This window comes from Falco biarmicus, chromosome 1, assembly GCF_023638135.1.
Source record: "Falco biarmicus isolate bFalBia1 chromosome 1, bFalBia1.pri, whole genome shotgun sequence".
Taxonomy (NCBI): domain Eukaryota; kingdom Metazoa; phylum Chordata; class Aves; order Falconiformes; family Falconidae; genus Falco; species Falco biarmicus.
The window spans coordinates 59217224-59238996 of record NC_079288.1 but is presented as its reverse complement, the minus strand read 5'-3'; the positions used below and the strand labels follow the sequence as shown (position 1 = coordinate 59238996).

Here is a 21773-nt window from a genome sequence, read left to right as displayed (position 1 = left end):
TGGAATCTGTGGCCTTTGCATGCTGGTGTTAAAGAATATATTACTCTGAGTGCTATTAAATTCAGTGCCTTTACAGATTCATTATCTTGGTCATATAAAATGAAGTATTTCTGCTGTTCTATACTGTAGTTAGTCATTACTAATTTTCTTTTTTCTTTTTCTCGGCACTCCCATTTCTCTATCATTTCTCTCCTGTCTCTTTTCCTTCAAACAGGGGAAAACAGGTGAACCTGGATCTAGAGGCCCAAAAGGGTCAAAGGTTAGTAGTAACAAAACTGTCTTTAGTGGAGTAATTAACACAATGGTTTTAGGATAAATTATTTGTAACATTTCACAGAAGCTTCACTTATCTCTTTAAAAGAACTTGTAGCAGTCTGCAGTGTTCTTTATAAGCAAAACCTTCTGACTTTCACTTTCAACTATTAGAATAAAATCCTGCATGTTTTAAACACTGTTTCTGGTTCTTTCCCTGTTAGAACATCTATTCAACTGCCTGTGCAACTTGGTTTCTCTCTGTGTAACTGATGTGTGTTAGTCCTCGCACATGCCAGGAACCAACACCTGACAATGCCTGTGAAGATTTAATTGGTTTTTGCAATAATTCTGTGGATCCACACTTTGATGAATTGGGTGGGAATCAGTGGTATTCCACATACTGCAGGCTGAGATATGTTGGTCATAAGTCCTTCAAAGGCAAGACTTGTAGGTTACATTAGTGTTTAACCTACTTTTAAAAACTATTTTGATTATATCTATCCATCCATCTCTATATAAATATAGTTGATTAGCATATATGTGAAGAGAGATAAAATATATGCTTTTCTATTACTTCATCTGTTGTGCAAATACTGTGCTCACTGGACTTCATGTTATATTATGGAGTCAAAATAAAATGAAAGTAGAATTGTTTTGGCAGTTATTGAGTCTACTGTCGCAATAAAGATGACGAGACAATGGAGACTGGTGGGATACTGTTTGCAGCGCTTGTAAGGCCCATTCACAGTGCTTAAGAACATGATTAGATAAGTGCCACTTAACCTCATTCCAGAAGGAAACATTGGAAAGTGAGGGAGCAGATGAGGAGATTAAAGCATCAGAGTGAGAGTGGAAGAGTGAATCAGCCTCTCATTTGCCTACAGTACCTGGACACTTCCAAAATGCAGCAAAAAGATAAATACATCCCCTTTAATTCCCTTTTTATCAAAAAAGAGAAATACACTTTTCATTTTACCTGCATATTTGTCTTGAAAATATGGACCACAAAAGTCAATCCAGTATTGGGAGCTTCATTTTTTAACATGACATGTTAAAAATGTCTAATGACATGTTCACTGGCTGCTGCCAAGGCGACACTGAGAGACAGATGTCACAACCTTGATTTTGTCCTGCCACTAGCCTGCTCTCCATATTCTTCATTAGCCCCAGGAAAGTTTTCTGGTTTCTACGTTTTCTATTACCACAGGTGAATTAATCATTCTTCCCTGACTTTTGCCAAAGTTTTATAGATTTCAACACGCACAAAAGTTGCAGTTCTTACCCAGATTAATCTGGAGTAAATAAAAATATACGATCTTGCTATGAAAGCATGAAATTAAATGAATCGTAGTTATTGGATGCTGGGTTATGAATGCATACATGTTTGAAATTCTCTCTGTTGCTTAAAACATATTAGTAATAGTTGGGAAAAAAAGCTTGATTCTTTGGGACTTCTTATTCCAAACCAATACAGCACTCTGTAACAATTCACACAGAACAAAATGGGTCGTCAACCCTGCCACAATACAGATTTTTAAAGAAATTTTTCCTTTAATTAAGATCCACATTCTGTTTATGATGAAAGACCTTTTAAACTGGTTTATTTAAAAGGTAAGAACTACATGATATATTGTCAAATGGCATATCTGTTTTCAAATATCATTTTTGCATAGGGCGATACAGGTGACAGAGGTGACACAGGATCTACAGGCCCACGGGTAAGTCTGCTTCTCATTTCAGCTGTTTGCTTTCTACTCTTAGATTCAGTCCACGCTATGAATTGAAATTGTGTCAGCAACTCTAGTTAATCTGGTGAAATTGGGCAGTTGACTGGTGGAATGTGTGTTGCTAACTGGCCTTTAATATGAATAACAGCCCTTGCTACCATTTGGAGCAGTCTCCTGTTCACAGCTCATGGGCAGGATGTTACATGCCAGATGTTCTGACATTGTTCACAGCTAATACAGAGCTAGAGTATGGGAACTGCTTAAATTTTTAACCTCAGAGGTTTCATATATTTGCTTTCCCACTGCAGCACAAATCACTGTGTACTGACTTGTTTCTTTATGTTTACTTTTGAAAAAATATATATTTTCCTTTAAAAACAATCTTTAGTTTAATGGTAACTTTTGTGGTTTGTAGTAATATATTGTAAGTATAACAAGATTCCAACACCACCCAATCAAATCAAAGCATGTGTCAGTAGTTAAATGTGTAGAATAGTCTTTGGCTATTTTTGGCTAAGTCTCAAAATTTTTATGGAAAATATATTACAGGGACCACCTGGACAGAAGGGTGATCAAGGTGCAACAGAGATAATTGATTATAATGGCAATATCCACGAAGCTCTGCAGGTATGCAATACAACACGGCTGGAGTGGCTTAGTCTGATCTGGGAAAGAGCAGTTTGACAGCATTCTACTTCTCTTTTGTGTAGACGTTGAAAACATTTTGTTTGCAAAGATTTGCAAGATTTGCTGAGCTAATTAATCAGGGATCTCTTTCTGTATTTGGAAACCATGTTTTCTGTTCCATGTTAGACAAACTGTTTCCTTGATACAATTTAGCTGAGTGAATTAGCTTCATTTCCCCTGGAGTGTACTGACATCATCTAATGAGGATAAAGCTGATTCATTGCTGGCTCTGGTGCTTAGTGCTGAATTGATGTAATAAGCCACATACATAGGTTCAACAGAAGTGTCTGCTTTTCAGTTCATGTAGTATTATATTGACATTTCTTTTTTTCCTCTTTTTCCTCCTCCTCTTCTTATAAAATGCAAAGTGCAGAATATTTGAGATTTGGAAACCTTGTAACATGGTTCCATTAGCAAGCTGTGGATTCAGTCAGCAACTTGAGTTTGTTAAATAGACCAAGCACCAGTCTTCCAACTTATTTATTTCCAGAAAACTTATTTTGACTGGTGTGCAGAAAAGTGTGGAGGATTAAAGTGGGGTTACAAAAAGAATGAATGAGCGTTTGCATAAAAGCAAAGTACCAAGGTGACATATGTCATTGCAGTCAAGGTGATTTACACTGCAGTCTACTCAGATGCAAATTCCATGCATTATAGCTCTACCGAAGTGAATGGCTTGCTTATGTGCAACTGAAGAGTGAATTTGGCTCATTGTGCAGCTGATCATTTTCTCACTGAATCCGCTGAGCTGTTTTTTCTTGCATTTACTCAGTGGGAGAGGATAGATGTCTGGCCAGTCATTTGTTTTTCAAGACTTTTGAAAAATGAAAAAATCTCACTGCATTTACTAAAATGTGAAAGCTTGTATGTTGTTAAGGCTAAGTCCACTCTTTCATTGTGTGTGGCGTCTATGGGGAAGTCTACATAGGCATGTTGTAAGGCTCTGAATTATATCTGTCTCATTATTTGGTTTACTTTTAAGGGACACACAACTTTCAGTCTTTTAAATCAGTCTCTGAGATAGATGCCTGAAGTAGCCTGAAATTAATGTTGCATATCACCAGACACATTTACCAGGGGCTTTAGCCCCTGTATCTCCTGTATCCTGTCTTTGTGTGTTAACTCTGGCATCAATGTTACTTTCAAGTTTCCTCAGAAAAGCTGCAGCACATCGAGGAGTCTTAAAAAGGGACTAAAGTCTGAAGCAGTGGTTGAAACTGTATTAGGAGGCCCTTTTTTGTAAATAATTTCAAATGTCATCACCTTCTGATCCATGGCAACAAATAATTTACATTAATGGAATGGTTCTGCAAGGGTGATCTAAATAAGATTATACAGGAGCAGTCAAAAATACCCTTCCCAAATCCAGCTCAGTCCTTTCAGATGGCAAGCACCCATTCCTATGTTTCCTGGTGCCACCTTCTTGGGGGCTCTGAGATTTGCAGCTCTCCCATAGAAGCAAATGAGAAGTTTCAGTGCTCAGCACTAAGCTGTGAACTTGTACAGGATTTGGCCTGCTGATTTAAGAAGTTGACAAGAGTTTGCAAGATCTGGGCTGCCTGTCTGTTTTTTTAAAATTTAGTAATCAAGCAGCCTAGAAGCTTCAGAACAATTTAGTTTCTTTGCTTTGTGCCTCCCACTCAATTTCATGTGTCAGTGGAGAAGGTGTCTTAGTCCATCAGCACTGAAAATTGCGATCTTAAAATCATCATCATCATAGTTTGAGCAAGACCCCTGCTAACTGTATGCAGCTTTCACTTGAAGGACAAAATTCGTGTCTGTAAAAACCTAATCTTCAGAAGTATTCTGCAGAATTTCCTAAGGCAAAAGGCAGTAGCTGCAAAAGTTTAACCTTTGTAGGAACTACAGGATCAGATATTAAAACCTGAATATGCTGCTGAAAAAGAACCCGTTAGTGTGAACGTGGAAACATTAATTTGTAATAGTTTAGGTTTTCATATCTAAATAAACTAAACTTTTAACTATTTTTAAAGTTCTTGATATATTTCCATTAATATGTTAAAATACAAAGGACATACATATATTAAACCCATATGTTAAAGAACACTTTTTTTCCAAGTACTTCATGTTGAGCAGCTTCCAGATTCTTGACAACAGTATGTATTGTTGCACTGGCAAATGAAAATTCTTTTAAAGTTTAAAACAGAAGATTGCAAACCTTTGTTTGACCATAGGAAAACTATTAGAAAAGCTAAATATTTCCTGTTCCAAGTAAGCCAGTACGTTCTTCACAGGCAATAGGAAAGCATGTGCAAGCAGCAGTATTTGGGGGTTTTGTTCTGTTTAAAAATGTAGACAAACATTTTAATGACTTCTAAACACTGTTTCACTTGCTTTTAGATTCTTCTTTGGCAAACAAATAGTGTCAAGTCAAGATCTTTTGCTTCCTACATGAAAATGTATTTTGTCTTTCCAAATATTTAAAGCAGAATTGCAGTATCTATAGCTGGGTTTGTAGACCGGAAGTTTTGGATTTAGATCTTAACTTTTATGTACATCTACATTTCTATATGAAAATCAACGTTGTATCTCCACTCTACGATTTATATTTCTTAATTATACATTGGTGCAGAACCTGCAGAGAATGCAAAACATAGGGCAAGTCCTTCAGTCAACTTACGACACCAAATCATGTTTTATTAAAATGTTTAAAAAAAAATCTTTTGGAAGACTTTTGCTGTGGTTTACCTATTTAGTCATCATTTATTTGATCTCTTAAATTGTATAAGAATCTGCAGTCTTCATCTGTTTAAACTCCTGATTCTCATAGAAGCCAAGTAGCTAGTACAACATGGGGAGTTAAAAATAATGTGGTTTTTACTCTCATTTTTTGGAGGCATGGTGTGTCCCCAATACAGCATAGGTTTTGTGGAGATGATAGTTGTAGCAAGCAGAATAATGTATTTCCTTGTTCAATACTGGTAATTGTGTCTCTTTTTAATACATTTTGCCAACAGAGGATTGCCACCCTGACTGTCACGGTAATTCCTATTGCATGACTTACTGTATGTTGTAGAACTTCTCCTTTGTGTTGTAGCATGTTCATAATTCTGCTAGTTTGGGACATACTTTCATTGGGTGTCAACCTGGTTCACACCATCACATGTATTTATTTGCTTGGTGTTCCCATAACAGAGAACCTCTGGTTAAATGCCATTCAACAGTGGAACCAGTTCTGCTCCTGCCGAATTAATGACAAAATTTCAGTTCACCTAATTAAGAGACCAGGAAAGTATAGAATTCAGTAATTCTGTAGGTACACATCTAGGCAGATGGCTGGTTTGGAATTTTTAGTGTATGTTCCCATCTTTGTGTGTCTCCGTGGAACATAGAATGAAAACATGAAGCAGAATTTGAGTACCAAAATAATTTTCAATTACCAACCTTATTTTCAGGGCAGAAATTCACTTCTTTCAAATTGGCTTGCAAAGAAACTTCATTTGGGAGCTTTCAGACCAGATGCAAATTAACTCTTTTCTAAAAAAAAAGGCCTGTTGCAGCTAACTATAAATAAGTAAAGCTAAGTAGAAAGCTCAAGTATGAGGAATTCTCTTGTCCCACCTTATCAGATCTCAAAAATCAAAATAAACTTTCCAGCATCTGTCCCCAAAATTGTGCAGACATCTGAACACTCCAGTGCTCTTACTCCAGCTGATTTCTGTGGGAGGTTTAGCCATATCAGGCCAGACACAATTTCTGAGAATACTGACACCAGCTAGGAGATGCTTAGAGTATCGCAGGTTCTGCCTTTTCTTAAAGATGCATACTTGGTATAAACAAATTATTTTATTCTTCTTTCTCTTTCAAGTTCTTCTCTGCAAGATTGCTCTTAGTTCTATTTTCCCATCTGTACAAATGGTCTCTTTATATTAATAGAGAGGATTTTTAAATGTTGATTGTTGATTTTTTTTAAAAGGATCCCCCGCCCCGTGCACCATCCAAACCAATATTTGATAAATGACACTGTCCCCAGCCTGAGGCAGAAATGAAACAGATAGTTACAATTTAGTCCATGGCAAGTTCACAAAGCACTGGGTATCCCCAAATACACTTAGCATCTTTTAGCAGAATCCTCTTTGCAATCAGTTGGAAATTTTTTCTGAATGTGGATTGTTTTGGATCAGGATATGAGCGCTGGCAAATGTGGATGATGTGAGTTTTGGTCTCCCTGCCATTAAGAGGAGTTTTGCCATTTTGTCAATGGGAGCAGCAGGACCTTATTATAAAATATGAGCTGGACTCATTTTAACAGGTTTTTGTCGTACCCTTTTGGTTGTTGAGAGTTGTCATAGATTAACCAACTTGTCCCTAACTGTTCTTGGTTTCCCTTGTGTTAAAAATCTATCCCATTTTGCTGTTGTACAGCCTGTGTTTACATGGCAAGTCCTGCAGGAATTTATTTAAAAGCTGAGAGGTTTGTATGTTTCTGTTTAGGGACCACCAGGACCACCAGGACCCCAAGGGCTGCAAGGGCCAAAGGTGATATTCCTAATATTCCATTGTATCTTAATAGTGAAGGTATTTTCTGAGGGTTTTTTACCTGGTGTGTGCACAGAGGTACATGGATCTCTCCTGTACAGAAAATTTAACTGCAACTTTACCAAATATGGTATGTTTCAAACTTTGCGTCCAAGCCTTTTAATATGTAGCTTTCCAGAACAGGTGCTTTGTTTGGTTGCCACACACACATGCTCAGCTGAGAACCAACAAAAATGATTAGTACTAAAATGGGGCAAAAGCATCCCCGCCCCCCCCAGATCTGCACTAAGGCTGTTCCCTAGGATTTTGCAAAGTAGCCGCACAACCAGATGCTCTTACTCATCACTTCTGGCTGGATAGGAATGAGGTAGGCAAAACTGTGTGCAAGGCACCACTGGCCACAGTATGAGGGCATGTGAATGAAGATTTTATATTACAGTGGTGCCCTCCCAAACAAGTACAGCATTTTCTAATGACAGTAAAAATTAAAGGACGCACATGCAGGCAGGAGCCTGGCTGCAAAGCCAAGCCTGCTAATCCCACCTGGCTGATGCAATCATAGTACCAGAACTGTAAGTGAGTAGCCCACACAGAGACAATGAATACCATATGCTGCACTGTTCTGTAAAATTTAAAACATAAATTTGCCTATACTTTAAAAAAAATAAAATGCTGCAGTTAGTGGACCTTCCTTAAATTGGTTTTAAATTAGTTGAGATAATTCTAGTTCTTAAATACTAGATATATTTTCTGTCAGTGTCTCTAAGCTCTTCCAAGAGTAAATACATCTTTCTTCAATAACAGTGCTAGACATTTCAGTTTAAGGCTTCATCCAAGGTATCATATGGAAATACATCACATTATACAACTTAATTGTTTTGAGAAATTGTGAGAAATCAGGTTCATTCTTCTACATGAAAACTGATAATGGAATACACTGTTAAGTGCGCAGAAATGGCTTTCTGCATTAGGATCTACCCAGCATTTCTGCAGCCTGGAGTATGTTGTAAAACACAAGGAGTTGGAGTGTGGAAGAGGTTGTGTTCCTTCACATGGGTGAGCGTTCTCATCCAAAATTAATGATGTAAAGCTGAATTCAACCTTACAGGAGTTGTTTTCCAGTATTATAGCCTCTACCCATCAATGTAACTTGTTCCCTTGGAGAATGTTGTTCAGGAACCAGTCATAGGGCAATGTTGTGAACTCCTTTGCTGGGTGATTTATACTAGCCAGGGAAAGAAAACATGAAGTCTCTGTCTACCCTACATATATTGAGAGCCATGATCCCTTATTTATTCCAGTTGCTGACAAAGTTCCCATTGGATTGGAGTCTTTTCACAAAGTTTCTGGGGTTTCTTCTTTTTTTTCCCCTTTCTTTTTATGCACTGTCTGGCCTTTATACAACCCAACGTTTGTGTAATGCCCTCATCATCAGGGCTCTTTATTCAATATGTTGCATATAGGTATTATATATATGCTGTTTGTTTTGAAGGTTCTCAGGTTTTGCTGTTGTTAATTATGGCAATTTCTCTGCCTCTTTCCTCTGATGTCTGGGACAATTGGGATAACCCAATTCCATCTCAACTTTTGCAGGGTGAACCAGGATCGCCAGGAGCTCCAGGAGCTGAAGGGGAGCAGGTACATTATGTGTAAATAATGCAGTGAAGATCATGTGAGCAACCGTAGGTTATTTCAGGAGATTTCTGTGATCTAATGTTGTAGATTAGATTTCATAATTTAGATAATAATAATATGATGATAGTAATTAATAAAGATCATTATTATCTTTCTGCATACTCTAGCCTAATAATGGCTGCATTTCTACATATCAATAACAAAGGTCAATCCATGGAATAACTTATTTTGCTTATTAGGATCAAAGCTAGAATTCTGTTGGTGTATCTGTTTGCACATGACTTGCTGAATAAGTACATATTTTAGGGTCCTAAAGGCTCAAAAGGAGATACAGGTGATCCTGGAATGCCTGGAGAAAAGGGAGGAATTGGTCTGCCTGGCCTGCCAGTGAGTATAAAAAAATTAATAAATTTTAGCTAAAATACTTGTAATTTTTCTTTCTTCTGCTATCAGGAATTTCCAACAGTACTGATAAATTGCAAATGGGACACAAAGCACTGGGGAGGAAAATTCTGAGATTGTTCTGCAGCTAATCTAGGAGGAGGTGTAAGATTGTCAGAACTTTTCATTCCAGTTACAGTCAAACAAAATATTGCTTTGGGAAGAGAGAGATTAGTTGGCACGTGGATCAGATTTGTACCTCTCTTGTAATATATAATGCAATTTGGGCAAGTGTAGCTTGTAGGAGAAAGGAGCTATGTTTCAAACATTTGTCAGGAATTTTAGATGACTCTAGATTGAGGAGGGAGAGAAAACACATCAATATTTATGGGATGCATTAATCCTATTCCTATATAGACATATATGTACAAATGAAATTTCTCAGTAAAAATAGAAACAATTCCAAAAATGTATCCATAATACAATATACCAACTTAAGAACTTGTCATAAATATCATGCCACAATTGATAGCTGACAATATAAAAGCATACCTTTACATTTGTTAAGTTTATTAATAAAATAACACCAAAATTTTAAAAAAGGAATCCCATTATGTGTGCTGTATTATTCTTTTGAAAAAATTATAATTATTTGAAAAAAAGTATTATAATTTCTATATTGATTGCTAACAAGATTAAAGCTGTTTATAAATGCCATTTTGTAATGATTTTGTAGGGAGCCAATGGTATGAAAGGCGAAAAAGGAGATGTCGGTTTGCCTGGTGCCCAAGGTCCTTCAGTAAGTCTCAGTGTGGTGTTGCAGTGAACACAGTGGTCCATCAGTGGTTCTCCAGCTTTTGATTCTGAACAATAGTTCATATCCACGACTGATCTTTCCTGACATCTTTGACGGTTCCTACACTGGAACTTTCAAAATATTTTTCTTTTTTGAATAATTTTTGCTTTTTTGAGAATTTACAGATTTCTGGTCATAGAGCTAAATAGTGTTTAAGAAATTCTGAAGATATAATCCTGTTCTGTTATGTTCTCTCACTATGAACATTCCTGCTCACTTCAGTGAAAGCCTTCTGGCTCTGTAACGAATCAAAAGAGAAATACTTTGCAAGATAAATGAGAGAGATGAAACTGATGGGGGGGGGGGGGGAGGGGGAGGGGGAAGAAAACCCAACACCAAATCTCTCTCAACACCTTGTATTCTGAGCATCTGAGAGAGACCAGTGAGAACTAGACTAGACTGACTTCAGTGATGTCAGGAATAGTGGTATGTGATCCAGGATAAAGACTAATTTTATGAGACCAGACATTCTCCTGTTTTTTCAGAGCATTGTAAAGGCATTTAAAAAAACAAACAAACAAAAAAAAAAAAAACCAACCCACAAGCAAACAAAGAAACCAAACCCACAACAAAACCAAATCAAACAAACAAACCTCCCCACACAATACCTTTATGATATGGGTGTTTGACATTACCAGAGCACAGTAAGTTAGGAAACCTCAGAGCAGAAGTTAACTACTGCTGCCTTATTAGCGATGTGCCCTGGGGATTTGAAACCACAGCTATGAGGAGTCAACAAGGTTACCCTCTGCCAATGACACACTAGGCACCCTGATCTCCAAGTCTCTTTCTTTGAAATTAAAATTAGTTACCAATTAATTCACTAACTGATTAATCTTGTGCTGATTGTTTTCACTTGAAACGAGGCTTTTCGTTTTCAGGAGATTTCACAGATGGTGGAGTCTCTGTCTTATGTTTCAAAGCTGATTTGTTGCTGCTATTGCCATCACCAACTAGTCTGGCAGAAGGGTTGCACATAAGTCTGGAGACCTGATTTAGTATCCCTCCTGCCGCCTTGCAGGTTACGATAACAGCCCTTTGGGATTAAACCCGGGAAGAGAGGTGATATTAAACTGTATATGTCATCGTTAAATTTTCTTCTATGGATTTATTAGGTACACAGAAAGCCAGCACAGAATATACATGCAGTAAGTGCTGAGCAACCTGATTACATATTTTAATGACTTTAGGGACTCATTGGTACAAGTGAGCTGAATGAAATAAAAGGAAAGACAAGGGGCAGTTTTGAAAATATGCCAAGCCCTAGCTTGAACTTAGTATCTTTTCCATTCATCAGTATTGAGGAGGAATAAATCCACACATTGTCGTCTTCTGTGTCTGTAGATTATGTAGTACGGAGACAACTAAGGAACACATACCACAAAATATTAAAAAACAAGCTCAGTACTGTTTGTTTTTAGAAAGACATCCCCCCAACACCTCCCAGTAGCTTAAAATGTATCTCAGACCCTAGGAGTAAGAATCAGGAGACAGGCATGCTGCCATATGGCACAGGTAAACCTATGCTTCAGGTACCCGGTCTTTCAAACCAAAAAAATTTCCATTCCTAAAACCTTTCTAGATAGGCTGTCAATGTGCACCATTGTATCACTATGTTTGTAAGTGCCTGCCAACAGAAGGGTCAGTCTGACTTTTGGTATCTGTGAGGGATTTTTCACTCTGCATAATTTAATGCCGTTGTTTTTTATCTGTAGATGATAGGACCACCTGGACCACCAGGGCCACATGGTCCTCCAGGACCTATGGTAAGCTTGGAAGGAAGAGAGGGTCTAGAAAGGGCCTAAGTCCTCTTGTCATTTTCATGCTTGCTTAATAGAAGTGCTATGAGAGCATGTGACCATTACAGAGAGATCTAATTTAGAACCTTTTCTGCATGTCTTGAAGTTCATAGGAAGCAGAGAAACAAATTACATCTGCCTATGTCATTGTTAACACACTAGTGGTCTGGTTCAGTCTCTGAATCAGGTGTTCACAGTTGCTTTATTGATAGCTGCATTTCATTTGTGAGGACAAAAATATAGGTGCAACTTGCACCCCTATAAAGCAACAAACTCTTAAAAATTTGTGGCATATTTTCATAATAAAAAATGGTATCTTTATTTTCAGGGACCTCATGGACTGCCTGGCCCAAAGGTAAATTAATGGCTGCCTTGAATAGTCACGTTCTTGATGTCTGCAGAGTGTCATGCTTTGTTCTTTAATGCATGCAGCTATATTTTGTCTTATGTCTCATTTAATAAATGTTTCTGATATTCTTAAACCTTAAAGCAGATTTTAATATCAACAGATAGCTCAAAAGCTTTTTAGATTTTCTGTGATTTTTTCTCAGTAGTATTTCTATTGAACATTGGCTGTATCCATTTTTTGTATTAATATTTGTGATGTGGCACTACGTTTTTTATTTTCCTATTTATGGGCAAGTTACCATTGTGCTTGCAATTGGAATTACTTTTGAACACAAAAGCATGTCACATGCTCAGGAAATGGAGTCAGACAAACTATTCTTTATGCTCTCTTGCATCTCCTACTTCTTCCAGTATGAATGATTTTTCACCTTCTTAGGTGCCATTTACTTTGCTGACCAGTTACCAGTTCCTTCACACATTATGCAAGTTCCCGATGACAAACTCATGTGTGTATTTTCATGTTTTCCAGCCTGGACCCCCTGATCAGGCAGGTCTGCAATACTATTTGAACATTTTCCACAGCATAGTGCATGAAGATACACTGTAGGCACCATCTATGCCCATGTAAAGAGCTCAGGAGGAGGAAAGGGGCTTTTGGCAGAGTTGGAATATTTTGATTTGTGCTTTGTAATTCACTAACCACCAGAAACTAAAATTCAGTGTGACACTATAGCATAGCATTCATTAGGGCCAGTGGTGTTGTCAGGTATGATCATTTTAACCACTATAGCTCCCTAATGACATGCACCTTTCTCAAAAAATAAGTAAGAGCAGGATGGGTTTTTTTTTAGTTTTGAGGATTTCTTTTGTGTTTTTTTTTTTAAGGTGTGAGACAGAAAATCACAGGTTTGGCTCCTTATGAGACTGTGTTACTTTGGCAAAAGAAGCCTGAGTCATAAATCATTTTTTGAAGTCAAATCTGTTCCATCTTAGCACCAGCCCTGCCTTACCTCAGGCTTTTGGCCCTGGACCCAGGCTTTTGTGAGATTTGTCAGGTCTGTTTCCAAAACTTCAGCATTTTCAGTGCTACTGCTCCGAAAGTCACATCGAGTCAAATAGAAGCATGAAGAAATGGCTACTTAGCCAGGGTGCAAAGCAGGCAGATGATGTCTGGAGTTACTTAAAGCAGCAGACAAGATTCTATTGAGATTTTTTTTACAAAATATGAATATGATATAAGGTAACATAATGTATCAAAGGGAAACCTAGGAAGAAGGCGATGGAGAGCAGCCTAGATGAAATACCCATGTATTTCTGTTTCCCAAAAGAGGCAGGTGTGGTCAGTACTCTTTCTGACTGGGCAGCCCTCATGCTGAGGTAGTTTTTCATGATGCAAGAATGATTTATTGGCAACTCCAAGGCCACCATTATCCTCTTAGTGATGTTTGATGTAACAGCCTATGCATAATTTAACAATCACAACAAGACAAGTGCCATTTTTTATGCTGTTTAAACTTCTCTTTATGAACACAGAAACTGTGGACCTCCCAAACAGCTTGGCATTGTATAACCTATACTGCTTCTTTTAATTTGTTAGTTTAATTATGTATGCTTAAAGGTTTAAAATATCTTTATGTTAGATTTTGCTGCAAATTCCAGTTTGTCATATGAAAAATTATTGCTTTCTTACAAAATGTACTTTTCAGGAGATCTCACTGTAGAAACCTGCAGTTTTGAGACTTATTTTTCTGAGTTTCTTTCAGTTGGAATTATCTGCATAGAATGGTTTATGGGATTTGAGGAAATTCCAAAAACCCCTGAAAGCCTGAAACTCATGCTTAACTCAAACCATCTAACTATAGTGATAATTATTAGGAAAAGACTCAAAAGAATCTGTTACTTATAAGTTTCCTGTAGGTTTTTTCACACATCTTTTAAATCTCCAGCAGACATCTCCCAAGTGCTTTTGCCCAGTACTGTATCAGTATGTAAATTGTCAGTAAACTGAGAAGGTTAAATTTGTGTCCTTGTTTCAAACTGGAATTTGCAGCCATTTCTGAGACTGGCTTCTTCTATCCCAGCTTAAACACCCATTATAGCACCAAAAACTTGGCATTTATACTTTTACATTTAGGGTGAACCAGGGTTAAATGGTCTTAAAGGATTGAAGGGTGAACCAGGTCAAAAGGGTGACAGAGGGCCCCTTGGTCTTCCAGTAAGTAAAAAACCCCAACTATTCAATCTCAGTGCAAATCACAAACTTCTCTTTCTACTCCTGATAAACAGCTCTGGTTTACTCAACAGCAAACACAGAATATACCACCTCAGAGCAGAGCATCGGTCTTTGTTTTGTTTTACTCCAGATCTGTGCTATTGTCCAAAGTAACGTCCTGTAACACCCATTGCTGTCAGGTTGTTGGTTTTTTGTTACGTGTCAGTTGAAAGTGTTCAGTGTCACAAGGATGCCGTCACTCCCATTACATTATTCACATTGTTATTTAAGTGTCTTATGGTGTTTGCGTTAAAAAAGGAAACTGCCCTTTCCCCCACCTCTTCAGTTATTCTTCCTCTGATTGTACTTCTGCAGTTAAAATGGAGAGACCTAACTGAGGAAAGTTAAAAATTGATTTAGGGATTATTTTTTATTTGTCTCATTCATTAGGGATGGTGGATTGTTACTTTTGCCTTGTTCTTTAGAAAATTTCCATTCGGAGTGTTTGGCGTAAATTTTGTCTTAGAATGAAATAAAGGACCTTAAAAGTAAATTTTCGAGTGGAAACATTATGGTTCTTAAAATTTAGGTTGACAAAGAGAAAATAACTTGTGTGCTTACTTTGTATGTTTGAAAGCACTCTGAAATGTTAGTTTTATTTTTTGCTCACAAAAAGACCTCATTTTTCCTTTTCTTTTTTTTTTATGTATTACTCCACGTGATTATATTGTTAATAGTAAAATACAAGAAAAAGAGTTAGTTGACCCAAAGGAACCCAAACCCCTCTGATTAATATTTTCAAGAATTATGTGCAGGGCCTGCAGACAAATTTATATGCAAAATTATGTGCAGGGCCTTCACTAAGAATGTTCAATTATTTTGAAAAAAAAAGTTCATTTTCAAGTAGACGGTCACAGCTACATAGAGAGGGGGCTTTGGAGGCCTGAGCCAACTCCCTGAAAGTGCTAAAAAGAAGAAAGTTTTAGTTCTGCCAGAAATTATTGTTGTCGCTCGGAGCAAAATATGCCATTAGTTTTTCAAAGTTATGTAAGTCTTGTCTTGCCTCCTGCTTACAACTTTTTCTAAATGTCTTTTTAAGGAGCAAAGTCCAAGTGTTTGACTGTCTAAAAATGACTCATTTTGACCGTTAACGAGGGTTGGTTTAGCCCCCCGCCTTCTGCCCCTTCCTCGCCCCGATTATTTCCCAAGTCCCCAAGAGCTGTGGTCCCCCCGGGCTCAGAGTGACCGCCAGCAGTGCCGGGCTTTCGCTGCCGCTCTGTTATTCGCACAAAATCCACGAGAGGTCACCCCGTCCCCAAGGATGCCGGAGCAAATAGCCCCGCTGCCGGCTGCCGCCCGCCCCCGGCCAGCCCGCGGCTGTGCGCTGAACTGGGAGGACGCTGGGAAAACAGGCGACGTGACGGTCTCCCGGGCTCTTGGAAATGAATGAGGCCGTTGTAGTCGGGACCCCGAACTTGGTGGCTGCATAATGCAGTATTCTTGCACCTAAGTACTTTCCATCGTGGTTAACATACGTTGTTCTTTCTTCGTGTAGCGTAGTATGCAGTATTGTCAGTATTTACAAATAGCATCTAAGTCAATTGAAAAGTAAATATTTGTGTGTTGAGGCTCAAAAACACCCTAACGCCTGGTGCTTGTAGCACTCCTATATACTGTGATGTGCAGGCAGGGGTGGGTCAGTGATGTTACAGTAATGTGAGAACAGAATCAGGCTCTTGATGTTTTATGTGGATTTTAAACCAACTAATGTGATACCCATTCCAGAACCCTGTCACAACTTTTACTGTATGTTTGAATTATGTTTATTCATCAGCATCATTTACTAATCTCACGTTCTTGTCATTTGTGTTGTATCCATCATCCATGCTTCCACCTAACCACACAGGGAGCATCTGGCTTAGACGGAAAGCCAGGACCCCGGGTGAGTCCCTTGTCTTTCTGTGTCGCTCTTCGTTACTTGGTTCGTGTGCTTTCCAGCGGCTCCACCAGCCACGCTCATGGAAAGAAGGCCAGACACCACACGCATTTTCCAGGCTGTATAAGAGGGGGCTTCGAGCAGGCTCTTAGGGCAATGTGTGTGGGAAAGAGAACGTAATTCTCTGGAGAAGGAGCTCTGGTTCTTAAAAAGGTTGTTTGGTTTTGATTTTCGGTTGGACAGCTACCTTGGCTGGGGTGTGTATTTTCCCGAGTAAGGTTAGGGATTTAGTTCACGCAGGAAAACATGCTTGTTCAATGCTAATATGGAATCAGCAAAATGGATGCAGAGGTGCTGGGCTTCTGCCATAGGCATTCTGATATTAAACATAAATGTTAAATTGTTTCCTTTCTATAATGATAAAGAAATGGATAAAGTGAAAGAGGAGTGGAGTTATGTATTTGAAGGCTTCTCTAAGATTCCCATTGATCACTGCAACAGGCAAGTCTACCTTGCAGGTGGACATTTCAATTTAAAAACTAATCAGTGTTTTGAAAAATATGTATCTTTGTGTGACCTTTCCTTTCACTTTTTCTGGCAAAATTTCTTTCAATAAATGTAAAATCTTTGTAAATCTAATGGCTTCCATGAATAAAGTAAAATCCAACTAGAAGAAAAATGTGTTACCTCATAACAGGAGAGTTTGTAGTTGGCATTTTGAAAGCCAAATGTATTTGTTTGGCCGGGTCCCATCACAATTAAGTCTGAATTTTTAACCGGTGAAGACTGATTCCATGTTAGTTCTTGGCTAGAAGACAGCTGTTTAAACTAAAGACTTGTAAGAACAAGACCTCTCTCTTACCCTCTTTGTTTCCTTTCATAGGGTGTAGATGGCCCAGTTGGTCCCCATGGCCCTGCAGGTCCCAAAGGAGACAGAGTAAGTAGATGTTCCATGTGCTTCTCTTTACAAAGCAGCTGCCGCAATGGCAAAGTGTCGCGTGGCTACTTACAGTGTGCCTAGAGGTTACTAAACGCAACAGTATCTCATCTGTTTAAGGATCAGCTCACAACTGGATAGGTGTTCTAGTTACACACACATTTATCTGTTTAAGGTCAGTTTTGTAACTCATTAACTTCAGAGGAGCTGGTATTTTGTAATGACTAATCAGTAAGAAAATTACAGGACTTTCAAGTTCACAGTGCTACACAGAACATAATTTTGGTTGATTTCATTACTTCATGTAAAGGGATTGAGTGAACAAACTGGGACAAAAGAAGACAGTGTGATCTGATTATATGCATGTGCAATGGCAAAAAAAAAAAAAAAAGAGTACTCTCACCTCTGCACTTAAATGTTTTTATCTTGAAAAAATTCTTTAACCTCTATAAAATTTAAACTTTTCTTCCTTTTTTTTAAAGCTTAAAAATAGGAGTCCTCCTATGTTATTTGAAATATTCACAGTAAATTTTCTCCAATGGAAAAATATGATAGGGACCTTAGTCTTTAACTGTGAGCCTGTCACCTTTAACAATAAAACCACCAACTTGTACAACAAAACAGGAGATGTTACTTTATACTAAATAAAACCTCCAAGGAGTTGCCAGCCCAGAATTTTGTCTCTGAATGTCTCACTTTAACAAAAGAGCTGTGCTAAAATGACTTCAGACTTGCTGTATTAAGGACATGGCCATGTGGCACAGGTCCAATTAGCTTTAACAGCAATACATCTGAGAAAGATATGTGGTGTGACTTGATAATTCATTTTTACAGAACTCTGTGTTGAGAAATAAATACAAGACATGCAGCATAGTCCAAAATAGGAACGGTAGACTGTAGTTACCAGGACAGTTAACCGTCTGGAGGACCTAAATATTATTCTTTTTTTCCTAGGGGACTACAGTTTCAAATCTTTTTTTCAACTAAGTCATAACTTTTTTTCTATCAACTCTCTATGAAAATAGTTGAACGTAATTTCCTAAACCTCGGGAAACAATTTAAATTGGAGATACATGTAGTAGTATATATAGATACTGCATATTTTATTCTTGTGTTATGAGCTTTTATCTTAAGGATACACAAAGTTTATACAAAATTTATATAGATGGTGAAAAAGTAGACTAGGAAAACAGTGCATGTCACTAGAAAATAGGAAAACATGACTTTTAGAATGAATGCACTATTAATTTACTGTGTGAGCTTAACCATGTAATTTTCTCTCCAAACTTTACACTGTTCATTGATTATTAAAAGCTAACACAGGATTTCACACTTCCTGAGGTATGATACTGGTGAACATTCCAATACTGTGGTTTTGTGCATTTCTTTTGGTAGAAACAGAAATGGTAATTAATAGTATGAATTAATATCATTTATTAGGCTGGTGTCTTACACTCCTTAATAAATTCTTCAGCTATTGAAAATACCATTTTGCTAGGTGCTTAGGGAGCTTTTACCGAGACCATCTTCATTAAGCAGAGGAGCTGATCCTAACAGGCCTCTGAATCTGACTGTGTACCTACTAATCTCACTTATACATTGTCTTGAGAGAAAATTGAGAACATTGGTAAGCAAACATCTTAAACTACTACTAGTGAAAGGGGACATGTAAATGTGAAGGGTAATGACATGCATAATGAATATCCAACTTCTTGTCCATCTAAAAGAGGCTAAAAGACAAAATTAAGGAAATGCTAAGTTCCTGAAACTCTTGCCTTGATGGCAAAGACCTGGTTTTGAGCTTGGGTTTGGCGCTTAGATGTGTAGCCTGTGAAACAATGTCATCACTACACATGTTCTGTTCTGGGAGGGAAAGTGCATTCTCTTTAATTTGGTTGAAATGTTTGTTATTGTGGCAGTGTTATGAAATCAATCTTAAAGGAGACACCAATTATGCAGCTTTATCCATGCAAATGGTAGTTCGTATTCATCCATGATTCAGGAGACTGCAGTGAAACAGGAGGCAAAAATCAAAGGCTACAGCTTCTGTTCTTCGGGTACTGATGAATTGTCTTACAAAAATATTAAAAACCTTGAAGTCTGAGAATGTCTGTTTCCCTGAAGAAAAGAAATGCTTTATCGTGATGGCTGAGGGCAGTATGTCCATGACAGTTCATCAATCTTACATAATCCATAAACATTCAGGATCTCACTTGATATTCCAAACACATTTTAGCATGTGCTTTGTATTGGAGGCAAAAAATTGTGAGATACCTTTCTCTAATTATATTCTTAAATAACAGATGAGATTATTTCCTAGACTGATACATTCAGTATCTTTATGTCTGCCATATGTTTAGAAATATTATAGGCCTGTCTTGAGAGGACTTTGTACAGTCATCCTTGCTGTTGAAGATCTAAAAAAATTATACCTAACTAGTCTTAACATATTTCAAGTATTGATCAGATTTGTAGGTCAGCACATTAGTTTCTTCTCAGCAGAAAGTTATAAAGCTGCAAGGGATATACTGTTTTGAAAATCAGCTGTTACTTCCCAGTACCTCTTAGCGTTCTGCAAGGGCATCCATCCTAAATCTGGCTCAGAAATGGCTGGAGATTAACAGAATTCAGGAAGATCAGGCATTACGTATCCATCACCACTAGACTAAAGTGAGTATAGACAGTGTACACTTATGTAAACGTATGAAGTATCTAAAATAGATCCAAAGTCAGTTACATTGGACAAATTCCTTACTGCTGTGATTATTCAACAACAGCTTCAGACTCAGTTTATTTTGCTACCTGCTTTTTTGTATTATCCAGTAAATAAAATTTAGACTTAGCAGCCCATTTTCAGAGCTTTGCTAAGGGACTTGGCTGCACTGATAATCACCACTATTAATTAGGCACACAACTACATCTCTGTCTTGTGCTTTTAATAATAGAGTAATGAATTAATAATGAGTAGTAAATAATCCAGACCTTTAGAGGACCTTCTACACAGACTTATCACAAGAGCTTAAGTGCAACTACTGCTAGGACAAAACACAGCACCTCTGTATGTCAGGGGTTGCACAAAGCCTGCATTAGGTTAAGGAAAGAAGGTGAAGAAGGAATCCAAATAACCCTGCATAAAAGATCTAGGGTAGGAGCTTTGAAACTGGAAGTGGTCAGGACAGGTCATTTAATCTCATCAACACTGAACAGTTTAGTTCTCTCAAAAGAGTATGGCTTTTCTGCTGGATTTTATTCAGAAGAAAGAGCACCACAGTCCAAAATGAGACTGCTGCCCACACCTGCTCGCCAGCCTTGGCCGCCAGTAAACTCACAGAGGGCTCTGCTTGCAGTTACATGGGCTAATGTGGGCTGACTCAAAAAGTTTAACTCCACGTCAATCCTGACAAAGAACAATTTGAGAACAAAGATGATTTTGCTACTGTCAGCCTGAATTTTTCCACCTTGAAATTGCATTTCATTTGGAAAGGTTTGCTCTATATTAAGCTTGCAAAATTATTTTGGAAGCATCCCTCTTGAAATCAGTAATTTTTTCATGGATTTTGGTGCAAAATGAGATCAGACTTCTAGAGTAATAGCTGTACTTGTTTGTCTTGCACATTAATACAGTTTTGATTTAATAAACTCGGGTATTTACATCGCTAATTTAGAATCCAATAGAGCAGTTAGCAACACAGTACAGCGTATGGGATAATCTTCACAATGTCACTGTTAATAGCATTGCCTGTGTAAATACAAGCTTTGATTGACACATTTTTGGTTGTCACTATGTTGCATCTCAGCTGCTGTGCTGGAGCTTGATGCTGTACATCCTCAGTTTTCATTACAACATTGGATTTTTGCTAAGCGTGATGTTGCAGCTATTACTAGCCTAAAATTGAAATTGGTGCAAGTTCAGTTTAAAAAATATTTTCAGTTACTAATGGATTTACAAACAAATGTAATATCACATGCCCAAAAAGTCATTTTACCTAGAAAGTAATACACCCCTTCTTTTCACCCCCTTAATCATTTTATAAAAATAAATGAGCTTGGAAATTTTTCACTCAAAAGATTTAGGAATGCATAAGCTTTAACCTGAAGCACTTGGTAGAGATAATTTCTATCTAAGACAACGTTTTTGTTTGCTTGTTCTACAATCTTTCCTTAGGGTGAAAAGGGAACTGTAGGTGACCCTGGACCCAGAGGACCGTACGGCTTGCCTGTAAGTTGCGCATAGTTTGTACACACTGCGCTTTTCATCACTCCTTGATTAAACTTGATGTGCTTTATGACTGCTTTTCACCTAGTGATACAATTAGCTGGAAAAGGCAAAGGCAGATAATGATCCCTGCTAGTGCAAGGTCACTGCTCTGTATCACAGACTTAGATTTCTACCCATGCACTTGGTCATGCAAAAGTAGTGACACAGTGACACAGACCTGACACGAATCAGCAAAGGAGAGGAAATCCAGCATGCAAGGGCTTCTGCTTCTGCGGCCTGTG

At 37.9% G+C, this 21773-nt stretch overlaps 1 protein-coding gene across 1 annotated transcript in view; it reads left to right on the top strand.

Moving 5' to 3' along the window:
• COL25A1 (collagen type XXV alpha 1 chain) overlaps positions 1-21773 on the top strand; it is a 319468-nt gene that overhangs the window by 285601 nt on the left and 12094 nt on the right. Inside the window, exons 21-32 of the mRNA XM_056359942.1 lie at positions 215-259; positions 1929-1973; positions 2532-2609; positions 5648-5671; positions 7125-7169; positions 8763-8807; positions 9111-9191; positions 9922-9984; positions 11757-11807; positions 12169-12195; positions 17220-17273; positions 21439-21492. Coding sequence (XP_056215917.1) covers positions 215-259; positions 1929-1973; positions 2532-2609; positions 5648-5671; positions 7125-7169; positions 8763-8807; positions 9111-9191; positions 9922-9984; positions 11757-11807; positions 12169-12195; positions 17220-17273; positions 21439-21492 — 612 coding nt within the window. The remainder of the gene's footprint in view (positions 1-214; positions 260-1928; positions 1974-2531; positions 2610-5647; positions 5672-7124; positions 7170-8762; positions 8808-9110; positions 9192-9921; positions 9985-11756; positions 11808-12168; positions 12196-17219; positions 17274-21438; positions 21493-21773) is intronic.